The 14666-nt window shown below is 34.2% G+C and overlaps 1 protein-coding gene across 9 annotated transcripts in view; it reads right to left on the reverse strand.

Moving 5' to 3' along the window:
- Nucleotides 1-14666, reverse strand: part of PTBP2 (polypyrimidine tract binding protein 2) — a 49366-nt gene that overhangs the window by 22106 nt on the left and 12594 nt on the right. For 8 of the 9 annotated variants that reach the window (XM_064664704.1, XM_064664703.1, XM_064664702.1 and 5 more), the window contains 3 exons: nt 12992-13067; nt 1833-2005; nt 1274-1417 (listed from right to left, as the gene is read on the reverse strand). In XM_064664704.1, coding sequence (XP_064520774.1) covers nt 1274-1417; nt 1833-2005; nt 12992-13067 — 393 coding nt within the window. The remainder of the gene's footprint in view (nt 1-1273; nt 1418-1832; nt 2006-12991; nt 13068-14666) is intronic. The other variant, XM_064664706.1, reaches the window with a different exon arrangement.

Genomic DNA, 14666 nt, shown 5'->3' on the forward strand with positions numbered 1-14666 from the left:
TACTTACTGCCAAGTACCTATTTATATCATTTAGTTCTAAACTAAACTTAGTTTTAAGTTCCCAAAGACTTGGAATATATGTTAAGACTGGATATTAATATGTATGGTGGCATAAAAGCTGCTGAACAGTCAGCACATCCTATAGGTTGGAAAGGTGAATATGTGAAGTACGAAACCAGTGTCAGGAGAGAAACCAGAGGACAACGTAAGAACGTTGCTTAGGGAATATGTCCATCCACTGTATGTGCAGACAGAATTCATCCTCTACTCCACTTTTTCAAAAGTAAATGAAAGTATTTATTTTTCTTTTTAACTGACAATTGCTGGGTTGGGGAGTCTCGATTTTTAAAAAGCACTTTTAGCAGATAATCAAAAGATTCTAAGGAACAAGAATGTTTAGAAAGATCAACAGGAAAATCAACACTGTACTTGATGTGAAACAAAAGGTCTTTCAACAGATTACCCTGAAACTGTTTTCAAAGGCAACAGCTTTTTTTTGTGTATTTATGTGTCCTAAGAGAAGACACAATTAACAGAAACTGTAACTTGGCACTTACACTGTTTTTGTATCATCAAAAAGGCAACACAAAAAATTAATCTTAAAATAACTATCTGATTTGTGGTAAGTTGAGTGCCTTTTATCCCTCTATAGTTTGTACGAAATGGTCACTATGTTACTTTTTCTAATTCTTATGTTCTACTAAAAACAGACATATGTATCTATATTTATTGTGAAGTAGGTCCTGTAGAGGCAAGAGCAAACTGTTTTTTGTTATTAAGTACATATGTCTGTAGAGCAATCATTATGGTATTCTTCTCCAGGAACAGCAGATCACATGAGCTGAGGTTACCAGTGCTACTGGAGTGATCATTAAAAGCACTGGAATGTAGGCATTGGCATTAACCATTACCATTAGGGAAATTCAAATCAGCATTGCAATCTCAGGTGTCAGAATTAAAAAGTTAATTTTATTATCCTACAGTCTCTAAACTAAGACAATAACTTTAAAGTTATTTAAAGGTAAAACACCCCTCAGAATATTTTTACTTCAAGGGAAAATTAAGAAAATTCATCATAATGGAAAGATCACAGAGAAAGCGGAACCCCTTCAAGTGTCACAAAATGGAATGATCATAGTAAAGACTACAGTAGTGTTAGAATGTCAGCAAAACCAAACAATTTAAACATATGTCACATGAGCCAAGAACACATGCCATGCCTCATCCTCTACGGTGTGCGTTTTTTTCTAATACTACTGAAGAGTAAATGTACCTGGTTAAGTGTGTTATCAGTCTTTAGTTCTTTATGATTGGAATATTGGATATAAATAGGTTGGTTACGAAGATGAGGTGTCACAGCAGAGTAGTAATTAACCATAGTGATAGCTGCCTCTTCTGTAGCAAGTTCCAAAAATGCCTGTAATGAAAACAGTTAACTTTCAGTATTTACAAATCAGATAATCTTCATATTAGCAGCATATTAAAAAAACACTGGGTTTGATAACACATTTTAACAAATATCAGTCTTCAGAAAATGTTATTCTCTATATACTAATGTTATTTCCTAAGCTACTTGATCTCCAAAAATTCATCTGTGAAGACACAGGAATAAGTCCTTATCTTACAGCTAACCTTCTGCTTTAGTTAGCTGCCAACCATTTCCTGATTCACCCCAAAATTTACTAAAAGGTGGTCTAAGTTCATTAAAAAACTGAAAGGAACAAAAGCTCTTTTTTTTCTTTACTGCTTACTGTTATATGACTTATTTCAACAACATTTTAACAATACATTTTGAAATCAGACATATTAAAAAATAGAAAGCAACAAATTACCTGATTTTTCCCTTTCAGCATCAGGATGTTGGTTACTTTACCAAAGGGTAAACCTAAAGCAATAACTTCTGTTTCTGTCACTTCCCCAGGCAATTTCCTGATATGAAGAACACGAGAAGGAGCCCCATCCATTTTATCATCACCTTTGAATTTCTTGTTGTCATTACCATTAGCTGAAAGACATATTCAGACTGTATTTGAAAAGTTTACTGATATTATTAGTTATTTATTAAAAAATGCTTTCAATCATAACCATGAAGTTATAAGTAAGCCAGCTCTTTATTTGGTCTAAATAAAATTCAAGGGGTCAGAACAAATTCTGTAGGGATAAACATTAGTGTCATGAAAGGTGGACTGTGTGAGACTAACTTAGTAGCCCTCTGTAATAACTCATTTTCCAAATAAGACAAGAACCACAGCAAAACCTTCACTTTAACTGAAGCAACTCATATAATACCACGTAAGAATATTAATCATGACTCAAAAGGGCTCATATAAGAACTCTAAAGTACACTAAAAAAGACCAATTAGTGGTTTAACCAGAATTTTTTTGAAAGACAAAAAATGGTGGTGAATAGCTGACAGAAGATAGGCTAAAGTGAAGTTTTTTTAAGAATGCTTGCACTAAGGACCTGGAGAGAAAAAGTAGAAAAGTATCAAAGCAAGACAGTAAGCCATTATTAACACTGGGAAGGATCACACTGGAGAAAGGTGATGACCCAGAGGACTGACATCCCAAAATCTGATGAAATCCACAATCTAAGGACAAACTAGAAAAATGCCCATTAAGAACTACTAGCTTGCTCACAGAAAAAGAAAAACCAATGAACCTGATGCTGCCATCACAGATGGGGGTAGAGGAAGAGACAGACAAGATTTTCCTACCAGAATCAGGGAATTATTAATACCAGTGTACAAAGCACCAGACAGAGATTATTTGGAATACTGTCCAGAATTCTTGCATAGAATTCCAGCAAAATTCCACCTTGAGTTCCTTTTTCTGGAACATATCTAATACCTAGCTAACCAGCTGGATGGAAGAAGTCTTGCTTTTGAATGCAGGCCAGAAAAAAAATATTTGCTTTGGTTAAAAACCATGCTAGTGGAGCAAGCATCAGAGAGGCAAGAGGTAAAGAAGATCAGTGTCATAAGATATACAGATATTAATGAATTAATCAATGCTGAAAATCAGCCACATTCAGATATGAGCAAAGCAAGTGCAAAGACTTCCTTTTCTCTACTTTTGGACATAAAAAATGCAATATATTTAGATTTATCTAAATATAAAAGTCAAGATACTCTCTTAGTTAAAAATATTATGCCTTAGAGGCAAGGTCATGCTTTAATTCCACACCCCCACTCTGTATCACTACCCCCTCCCCCCCTCAAAAAAATTTCCACAACTGAGCGTTCTAAAAAGTTCTTGCACTACAGAACACTAAGCATTTTCCAACTTACTACAGCAGAAAAAAACAACAAAAACCCAGCGACATTTGAAACTGGTCGAAATTCAGGTATAGGTATCTCCAGCTGACAGTGCTAGAAAGGCTCAAATCCATGCAATAGTATGTATTTTATTTTGGTCTGCTGCACAGAAAGACAAATTTGATGGAACATAGGAGAGTAAAATTTAAAAAACACACACTGAACTAGGATCTCAAGTCTATCCTTAATCTGCATAATGCTCTAACTTGTATCATTTTGGAAAACATGGTGAGATTGAGTTTCCAAGTAGCCAGGTTTTAACTCTTCAAAATTATACAATACGATGCTTTGTCTCAAAGGGACAGGCAGTCAAAGTTTATGAACATTACTTCTATTTTTCACCTGAGGCTCATCATGCAACAGTCCTCCCTAGTTATCAATTTAAATTTTTATTAAAAAAAACAAAAAAAAGGAAGAAACAAGGTGAAGTGGGATAGGCTGGACAATGCACTGCCAACAAACTTGCAAAAAGTAAAAGAATTACAGTGATACTAAAACTGCATGTCCAGTGCCCTTCATACTTAAGCTTTCTCATAATTTCAATTCATTACAAGTTTCAAAAATTAAATATGAAACATTAAAAATGAGAAATGAGAAAATGAAAATAAAGTTTTTTAAATGAAAGCATTTTCTGAAACTGATTAAGAAACCTCTGGTTTTATTACACCACCAGAAAAATATACAACATGAATGCTCAGATCACTGCTTAGAGAGCTGTTTTGTCTTTTGTGTGGTTTTAAACATACAACTTTGACATATTAACTTTTCCACAGCAAGAATAATTCCAAGAATTATTTTTTAAATGAAAGCTTTTATTTGAATTAGGTTTTAGGTAGTCCCAGCATTTTTAGTAAAAGTATCACTGGCCAGTATATAAAGATTCATATATATGTATATGAAATGTTCCTTTAAGAATTATTTAACACAATGATTTAATAATTATTGTATTATCCAAATAGATTGATTTTCCATCTATTAGCATTGCTATCCAATATTGGCATTTTACACGGTTATTCAACTTTTGTTGCAGTAGGTTTAAAGTTTAAAATAAATATTTTGTTTTACTAAATATATATATTTTTTTTCCTAAAGAGCAGTTAACAACTTTAATTTAACTCATGTATACAAATCTCACACAATTTTATCTTTTAAACTGTCTTAAACATCTACTAAACTATTCTTTAAACTTTTTTACTTACTGTAAAAAAAAAAAAGCTATGTAGAGAAGTGCCTACGCAAAAGCATCTATATGAAAAAGTACATAAATATATTAAAGTAGTATATACAAAAAGATATAGAATTAGGCACTAAGGAATGTATGGCAATGTAATTGCCCAAAGAAAATTTTCAGCAGTTGGGCAAGTAACCATGACAGAAGCTCGTTATTACTTTTTGACAGGGGCGTGTCTTGTACAATGAAAGCTGAACACGTGGGAAAAAAATGAAGCCCACCATCTTAAAGTAAAATTTATGCCAAATTTAACAGTGGATTTTGGAAGTCGGAAGAAATTAACACATCAGTTGTTGAAAGCAAAGAGAACATGTACTTTTTCTACTTTTGATCATTCAGCATAGCCTAACACTAATTCATTGTTTCAGTAATGACAGTAATAAAGTGTCATATACTAAATACACATGCACATACACAAGTGAATTTTTCAAAACATTCGTGGAACAAATTAAATTTAGTTTTTAGAAGAGTTATTGAGAGTTTCTGGCACTGTATGAAACCTTTCTCCTTAACTGTAGTCTCTGATTTATCATTATAAATGGTAATTCTCAGCTGAAGACACATCATTAAATTGCACTTGGGAACAGAAAACCAGGTTTCCAACATGGGAACTCAACTTGTATAGAGCCGCTGAAAGGTGAACTCAACTACTGTTGAAACAAAAATTTCATTCTCTAACAGTTGTATTGGCATAATCAGCATCCATAAAGGTCAAAAAGTAAGTCAAGAGGAACAAGGTACTTGAGGAACAACATGGTCTTTTGGTAGAAATGGAGTCTATGGCTAAGCAAGCAACCCAAAAGATCCTTCCCTATACAGCAGTTAAAACAAAATTGCTGAAAACTATGGGGAGGTCAAGGGATATTGTTAGGGGAAACCTCAAAAGCTGATTAATAACTACAGCTGAGAAACTGCTATTAAACTGGAAGCTTACCGGCAAGTAGTTATTTCATCATGTAGTTTGGCTTTCATCAGACTTGAATACCCTGATGCAAATCAAGCATCTTGTGCTAACATTTTAACAAATATAAAGATGCACTGAAAAGGACCATGCTACAACATTTGGGGGGAAAAAAGTTTTAAAAAAATCACAGTGGGAAGGGCTAAAACACAGTGTTAGTATTAGTTCATTTACTAATCAAGTTACAGCCTTAAATATATAGTTAAAAAAATATAATCAAAAAATCAGAACCATAACCCTGAATCATAGAAACATTTTGGTTAGAGAAGACCTTTAAGATCGAGTCCAACCACTAATCCTGCACTGCCAAGTTGCATTGAAGCATGTCCCCAAGCACATATCTTTTAAATACCTTCAGGGATGGTTATAATCAATTCAGACTACCAAAATCCCCCGTGTTCTGTAACAACCTTTGTACTGATCAAGTCCTCTTCAGCTCTCCACTAAGGAGAAGAAAAATTAGTTTTCAGGTGACATCAGATGTGTACTTCTACACAAAATCTTATCTCTACTAACGGCATTCAAAGCATTATTTTCCCATATAAATAGGATACTACAGTTTAAATACAATTGATATATAAGCCACATCCCTGCTGCACAGTTCTTTCAATTCAGCATAAATCAACTCGTTGAAATTGAATGCTTACGAGCTGACAAAGCCTATAAATGGCTACAATCTGAGCAACTTGGGTCCTAATTTTCAGTTAGAAACTTCTATTTTATTAAACACAGAAAAACCTATATAAAAAAGCAACAGAATGAACTGCAATATACACAAGGCATATTTTAAGTCCAAGTCATTTATTCAAGCTATGAAGATGCAATGCTCCCAAGCAGTTTTTGCAGAAAAACTGATCTTCAAGTTCAGCATTGCTGCTAGCAAAGACTTAACAGTTTACTTCCTGATGACAACTATTTTTGAAAAAATATTTTTCATAAAATTTCATCCTAGAGGACTTCCTCTGCACAAATTTTTTTTATTTGTTGAGAAATACACAAATAACATCTAAGAGTTCTGAGATCTTTATTTTAGGTACTTTATTTTAGGCCTTCCTGGAACACTTATTTTGTTGTCCAGTACAATGAGTTTGTATGTAGTAAAGACGAGAAGCTTACTAACAGCAGTATTCATTACTGATGCTAATGTACAAAGTACTTCTTGTTTCACCTTGGCTAAATATACGAAATTTAATGTTATCAGCAAGTGGAACAACATAGGACACATATTAAGATAGGAAATAAGTAACTAAGAGAAAGGCAGTGGAATTATGAAGATATCTAGTTTACAGTTGTGGATTATGACCACACAGAAATATTAAATGTTGCACTGGCTACCGAACACAATCATCGGCCTCAAACAACCAGCAATGGAAACTGTAGATAATTACAAATTGAGAGGGTATAACAGAGATCATGTGGTTTCATTTCTGGAAGGTTCTTTCCTTAAATATATGTACCCGGCCCTGATGTAAGTGACAGAATGTAGGAAAAGGAGACCTGTTGTCTGATCCAGTGACAAATATCTCCACAAGTGCCAACAGGTTCCCAAAACCAAAAAAATAGGATCTTTGTTTTAATACACAAATCTTCAAAAGCTCAAATAAAGATAAAATCTGGGATTTAAAATGCTTGAAAGAACAAAAAAGGAGATACTATGCCCAAAAATAAGGTAGAGACATATAGAATATGAACTTGTCTGAAGTCTGCATTTGTTAATCTTAAAATTAGAGATTACATGGTCATTGTTAATTATGCTTTGGTTGGTGGAGGTTTTTTGCTGTTTACCACAGACGTGGGTCATGTGCAAATGAAAATCTTGACCAATAAACTAGCTTTTAGTACAAAGAATATTGCTTAACAGGAGTATGAGCTTAAAGAAGTAAACAAGGTGAAACAATTAAGAAATGTAACTACACAGCTTTTATCTGGCACATCTGCACATAGGCTGCACCCCTATTTCAAAATCCACTGAGCATTATGTTTTCTAAGTAACGATGATAACACGTTTACAATATGATATAGTGGCTTTTCAGTGTTGCACAGCCTAAAACTAATACACTTCAATTTAGCCCTTAAAAATATACAGAAATACTACAGCTAGAGTAAAATCCAACTGAAGTGGAACAACAATGAACTACCATGGCATAGTGATGCAGACAGAAATTACCTAAATTAATAATAATAGCCACATTTAATTTCTCTCATCCTGAGGTTTTTTTATTTTTGTTTCTTAATTTACAAAAAGATCATATTGTTCAGACATTCAGAGCATTAAAATGTAGCTCATCTATGTGCATATCTGTAGAAAAATGTAAATTATACTATATTATTAAATTATTATACTTTCCAATCACATGTGATGTACTTCTTCAAATCTTTCCAATTATTATTAACTGTAATCAATTTACAAACTTCAGAAGTAAATTATCTATGTTTAGGCATCATTAATGTTAACTAATAACCAATTTCACTTAATGTGCTATCAAAAAATGGCACATCTATGTTTATTCCCCAAGTTAAACACAGCGCTTGAAATATTATTAGCTTGTATGCCTCAGTGCTAAGTATTCTGTTAATACAATGAATTACCTACCAAAGTCACTGCTAACATTCCCTGCTAATTAAGTAAAAACAAGATCAAGATTAATAGTATCATTTAAAGCTCCAGGAGTTTGGTGAGCTCAGTTGCAAAAGGATTTTTGGAATGTTTCTACTGATTTACCTTAAACACACAAACGTGAACAATGAAATTGGTGGCAGCTATAACAAGACAATCTGACAATTTCTCTGTTTCAATCCCTTGTCTTTGACAAGCCAACTTTCACAGAACTGTCATTAACATCTTTTACTTTTTATCTACATCCTTTAAAAATGTTACATTTACAGTTCATGGCATGAGCAGCCTCATACAACTATTCCTAGAACTTCCATTAAGTACTACTCCATCTGAACAGCAAAAGCCTCACAAGTTCAGCATAAAAGCAACCCACTACAGAGGAAACACCTTTCGTAGTTCTTAAAGAGAAGGGACTTTTTTCTTCAATTTAAAAGCTGCAGAATAAACAACTGCAGTTATGTATTTACTGAACATAAGCACTGACAGGTAAAAAAGTTATTTATGTACAATCATTTACAATGTGCATTACTAATGTCTTCAAAAATATCCAGAGTCAAAAATATTTTTTAAATATCCTGGTTTCAGCTCTGGTTTCTCAGAATCCTGTTACCAAATCATTTTAGTTTACCCAAACAGCCTTTCCAGTCATTGGGCACCAACATGAAAAAAATTAACTCACAGATCTTTATGACAAGGTTATGCTCTACAAAGAGATCAGAATCAAGCAAGATTAAGATAGAAAATACAAATAAACTTTAAAAATATTTTTCAGAAAAGTTAAAGGAAAACACTAGTAGTAGTTCAAGCACTAGCAGAAAGCCTGTAGTTCCAACAGTACAACTTCAACATATTAGTGTCAGCTGGTGTCAAAAAAGGTCAGAAACTTAAACATCTAACATAAAAAAAGAACTTCTTAGAAAAGCTTAGATATTTGCTGACCTGGAACTTTACAGGCTGTCTTCCCTTGCTACAAATTCTAATCTAGTAGATGGGATCCTTCCCTCAATGTTTACAGACTGCTGTTCTGCCATACTATTCAAACTAGCTTAGGAAAAAAAATAAATCTTGTATATTTAAATACAAATGCTTATCTGAAATTCCACAATTCCACAATGACAGGAATCAAATTATGTTCAGGAGATACAACGGTTCTGAATTAAGTGATAAAAGAACTCACACAGGAGTCACGCTCATCGCAGCCTTTCTTTTAAGGCTGCTCTATGCAAAAGACACAGAAGGTACCTAAGACAGTAACTTCACTTGTAGTGAATGTTAATACAACATATTGTCAATCTCCTCTTACCTGTACGGTCTTGAAGGTGGATACTGATGACACAAATGCTTAGGAAATGCCCAAGGATCGAGCCTTGGATTTTGAGCCATGTCCAACACGGTAGGCTTTTCCTTATTTCATATTGTTTATAAAATTATGAGTGGTTCAAATAATCAATAAGAACACAAATGAAATGTTTGCCCACCAATTTCACATATTTCTTTCACCAAAAAATATGACAGGATTCATATGTAATACTCTCTATAGGGCAGAGAAACCATTCCTCTCATGCCTTTCACTAAGAAAAAATTAGAGTAAGAGTATTCATAAAAGCATTAAAGTACTACAGTATTCTGACTGAATGGCAGCTGAATACAAAAAACCACTAATGGAACAGTTACCATGATAAAAGGGTAGGAAGTTGGTTTTTAAAAACTCATCTTCAGTCTCACCCATAATGACACAGCCCTCAGTTCTACCAAAAACACACACTTCCATAAAAAGTTACATTTGTTTTATAACTTAAGCATTTTGGTTTAGGTTAATGTTTCTATAGCACAGATTTAGAAAGAAATGAGGCTGTGATTGACAAGGTTTTGCTCTAAGTTCTGCCCTGCTAGGGCACTACTAGTGACAACTGGTTTTTTGATTATGTATACTTTTACCAATGAGGCTCAGAGGATTACAAACTGTCTCTTTCTTCTGTTGATCTCTGTATCTGCTTGAAAAAATATCATGGGATCAGATACTGGAAATATCAAGGTCAAAACCAGAATAGGTTTCTAGATACATCAGAAAACAATGGCCAGGTCTGATAAAATCATGACACTTCCCAACTCTAAGAATGAAAGGGCATTAGCCCTAAAAGGCATATCAGTTTTAAGAGCTACAGAATAGGCCGATTTCTACAATGTGTCTCATTTACACAGAACTTAATAAGTGATCACAGATCTCTTAAGCCCTAGAAAATCTGAGAAAGATTCCTCACTACCATGCCTTGGCTACAGCAAAATAAACTCTATTCACAGAAGTTTTAAATTCTTCTAAAGAGAACAGTAATAGCAGAACTGAAGCAAAAGGAGGACATCAATTCAGACATAAAGAACATTTGAACTCATTGGGTTTCAGGAGGTGGTGACAGAAAAATTAACACACGAGTTTCCATTTCAGATCTAATTAATTCTGAGTTTACAATCTGAACTTGTAAACTGTGCAGGTCTGGAAAAAGTACTTCCAGGTCCACAATAAGCCAGACAGCTACAGGAGGATATATTCAGAAATAATACTGAACTGTGGATTTATCCTACTCTACAGGGGTTTTTATGCTATTTAAAAAAGGCAGGCAGAAGTTAAATTTGAATACAATAACAAGAAACTGTTTAAAAAAAAAATATCTCCAAACAAACTAGCCCCCTTTCCACTGACCTCTGTGGAGAATTATTTGAATTACAGGACTGTATTCAGAGTGTGGGTTTTTGTTTGCTTGTGATTATTTTTCCACCAACCTCCTTTATGTACTATACAACTTATACGAAACCTTTTACAACAAACAACTGCTACTACAGGAGCCAGGTCACTGCTCTGGCCGCTGCTGCTTGCTAATGAGACGTTTCTTGAGAAGTCACTCATCGTTCTGGATGAAAAAACAACAAAAAAAACCCAAATGAAACACACACACAAAAAAAGGAACACACACACAAAAACCCAAAACACCCATACAACAAAGAAACTCACAAGAATAAAACCCAAACCCTAAATCAGCTTAAAATGGGTGGAAATAAAAACAAGATGGGAATGAACATCTGTATTTGTTAAATACATCAAACTCCCAAGTTAACCTCATGAGATCCAAACAGCCTTTTCCATTTTAAGAACTTTTCACAAAGAAAAGAATTTCTATGTAAAGGCTGCTTAGACAAGCTTCTGCACTTTTTCTTCTGAAAACTCAAAATTATAATAATTCAATTATTTTCCTTTAGCCTTTTTTTCCTTTGATAAATTAAGTTGCATTTAGTTTTCCTGAACTAAAACTTTTTCTGAAAATATATGTGGAAAATTATGTAATATTTAGAACTTCGTCCTCGTAACAGTGCTCTTCCTCCCCCTCCCACTGCCCAAATCCAAACTCTTACACATACAACTTGAACTCCTTTTCATTCTAGCTTCTCATTTAAGTTAAGAAAATTGCTGAAGCACTAATTAACATCCAGGACTGCAGAGGGCACCAAGAAAATGAAAACAAGAGGGACCTCTTCCAGAACCAGAAGAAAGAAAGAAAAACAAATGTTCTGGTGGTTCAAAATGGCTATGAATGCACTACACTGCACTTTTGATCTATTCCAAAGTACCATCACCTTTTCACCTCTGGTTACAGAACTGCCAATGGAAGTGGTTCCCTTCCTCCTCCCAACACTGCACTGTGTTTATCAACTGTGCAATCACATGACTGATCCATGTGCAAGCACATGACTGCTCCAAGGGAAAACATCATTTTGTTAGTATAGTTAAATGCTGGATTAGTTTATTCTGCAAGTTTATTAGCACTCCAACAGAAGAGAGTATAGCAGAAACATGTGAAGTTGGGTGAGGTTTTTTTCTGCTTGTGCTAAGGATGTAGGATGAGAAAGCATAGAGCTACCCATTCTGGCAACAGCTGCTACCACAGCACCCTAAATATAACAGGAAATTGCATCCTGAATCCCAATCTCTTACTAATAGATTAAATGGAAAGAGTCTGCTACTAAAATCAGTGATTATAGTGCTCAGCACATAAATACAGAAAATAAGGCACAGTAAAGCAGTGAACCAGGCAACTAATTGGAAAGCCCAGCAACCCTCTGATACCATGAATCAATTCCTCCACATCTCTACGGAAAAAAAAACCAACAAACCAAACACAAAAAAACAACTGACAAGATGAAAAATAAAAAAAAAGGCAAGACCTCTAAAATAAGCTTTCCAAGGGAATTCAATGCACATTCAACATACAGGAGCATCAACTGCAAAAGAAGACATTTTAATAAGTCCCAGAAACCTATCTTGCATCACCAGAAATTTGATTAAAGAATAACCACACTCACTTTGCACTGACATTCACCACTGCAATCTCAAACTGTAGGAGCAAAGTGAAGCTTCCTGCTTTAGCAGTCAATCAGAACAGAGGAAAATTCTGCTCTCCTGAATCCATACTGTAGTACGAAACTGGCACAGTGCTCTTCCCTGTAATGCCCAGACTTGCAGGTGTCTAAGTGTGAAAAAGTTGATGCCACAGAGGAGTTAAGCTGTTTACCTTTGCTTGGCACTTGGGATTCCTTATTTTAAAAGCAGCTGTACAAGACAAGTGTAATTTTTCATCCCATCACTCACCAACAATTTAGTGTGCAGACATCTCAAAGTTGCCTACTGTTTTATGGGATTATTCTTCTCAGATACCCAAGGTTTGTGTATATATAAGGTCACTATAGTCTAATACATGCCAACAGTTTATCCCTCTATAGCACGACAGATTCTTGTTTCAGTGTTCTCCCCTTGTAAAAAGGAAATGAGTCCAAGTATAAATTATAGATTTCTCCTTTGAAAGGGCATCACTTACCAGTAACTACCATGCTGCTCATGTTAGAGTTCGGGCTATTGAGTACACTGCCTGAAAGAAGTTCGTCAGATCCTCTCTAAAAAGAAAGAGACAGTAAGAGATTTTTTTTCCTCTATTTTGTGATTTTTAAAGATGATACTTCCTCTTTTCAGATAAGTGCAACAACTTGAAATCTAAGTAAAACGGTATATTTACACGGCAATCTGAAATGAGAGCAGCTTAAGCACAGTTGTTTAACCCACCACTGAAATGAAGCCATCTCTAGACACAATGAGAACTGCTGAACAATAATTTTGTCCAGCATTTCAAACTAAATTATTATTATGATTAAATATACTCTATTTCAATAACATTTAAATTAACTCATAGTTTTATACTTTAATACACATATATATTAAATTATTATATCTAGCTGAAACTACAAAGGAAATCCATACAAATCGAAATATGGAGTTTAGCTCAATTCTGACACCCCTATTTAAAAAAAAAAAAATTTGTCTTCACAGGAAACGATCAATTTTCATTTTGGGGACATCCATTTGTTCTGCAAAACACAATTTAGGGCAGAGAATTACATCTTCATTGTAATTCTTAAAACATGACAAATATCAATTAATGAATGACTTGAAAGTGGGCTGCAAAAATCAGAGGAGGGTTTATACTGAAAACACACAAGATAAGCCTTTCTTCTCAAATTATTTGTAAGATGGGCATTTGATGTAACTGAAGATACTTATGCTTTTCACACCTTTTTCTTTCCTTTTTTTTTTTCCTTTTACCACCCAGCCCCCCTCATCCCTCAAGACTTAACCTCCCAAAAAGCCTACAAAATATTTACATGACCTTTCAATAAAAAAAAAATTTAAAGCATCCTTTGAATATTATCTTTAATTTCTTGTAGGTTCTATCCCCACTTAAAAAGTATTTCCACAGCACCCTTAAGACTAATCCAGATCACAGCTAAAATGGAAATGATGAAAGAAAACAAGTTACTACCCATCTTTATAAAAATAAATATTTTCACCTCTGTTGTGGATACAACAGAATCATGACTAGTTAGTGAATATGTTTTACAGAGCACCTCAATAATGCATAATAAATTAATCTGAGGCTATCACCTTTCTAGACAGCACAACTGAAAGACGTATAAAAACCAAACCTTTACCATTTTATCATATTGCACTGTGTCCACACACAGAACAGTACGTTAAAGTTTATATAGGTATATGCACACATAGAGCCATTAAAGTTTATGTAGTTTTCAACATCAGAATCTTTATACAATTTATTGAATGCTCTAAGCTCTTAAGGGTACGTAGCAAGTTACAAAGCCGTGCCTATCAGATCAGCAACAGAGTTCCTTTAAAATTGCATCGTACCTAATACCAAGATTAGGTAGGACCATGAGAAGGACTAAATCTTGTCCTTTTCAATATAAGGATGCATTTTTAATCAGATATAACCAAGGAAAAATTTAGCTAGACAAAGCTGAGAAGCAAGATAGAGAAGTTATAGAAACTCTCTGTTATTCAAACCACATTGCTTTCTACTATAAATACAATACACTAACACAGGGGCACCCACTGTGAGCTGAAACATAGATATTCCTTCTTTCTCTTTAATGTTCTATTTTCTAGCGTTATGTTCAAGATTATTACTAGCAGCACTAGCTTAC

Source organism: Pseudopipra pipra, chromosome 9, assembly GCF_036250125.1.
Source record: "Pseudopipra pipra isolate bDixPip1 chromosome 9, bDixPip1.hap1, whole genome shotgun sequence".
Lineage (NCBI taxonomy): Eukaryota > Metazoa > Chordata > Aves > Passeriformes > Pipridae > Pseudopipra > Pseudopipra pipra.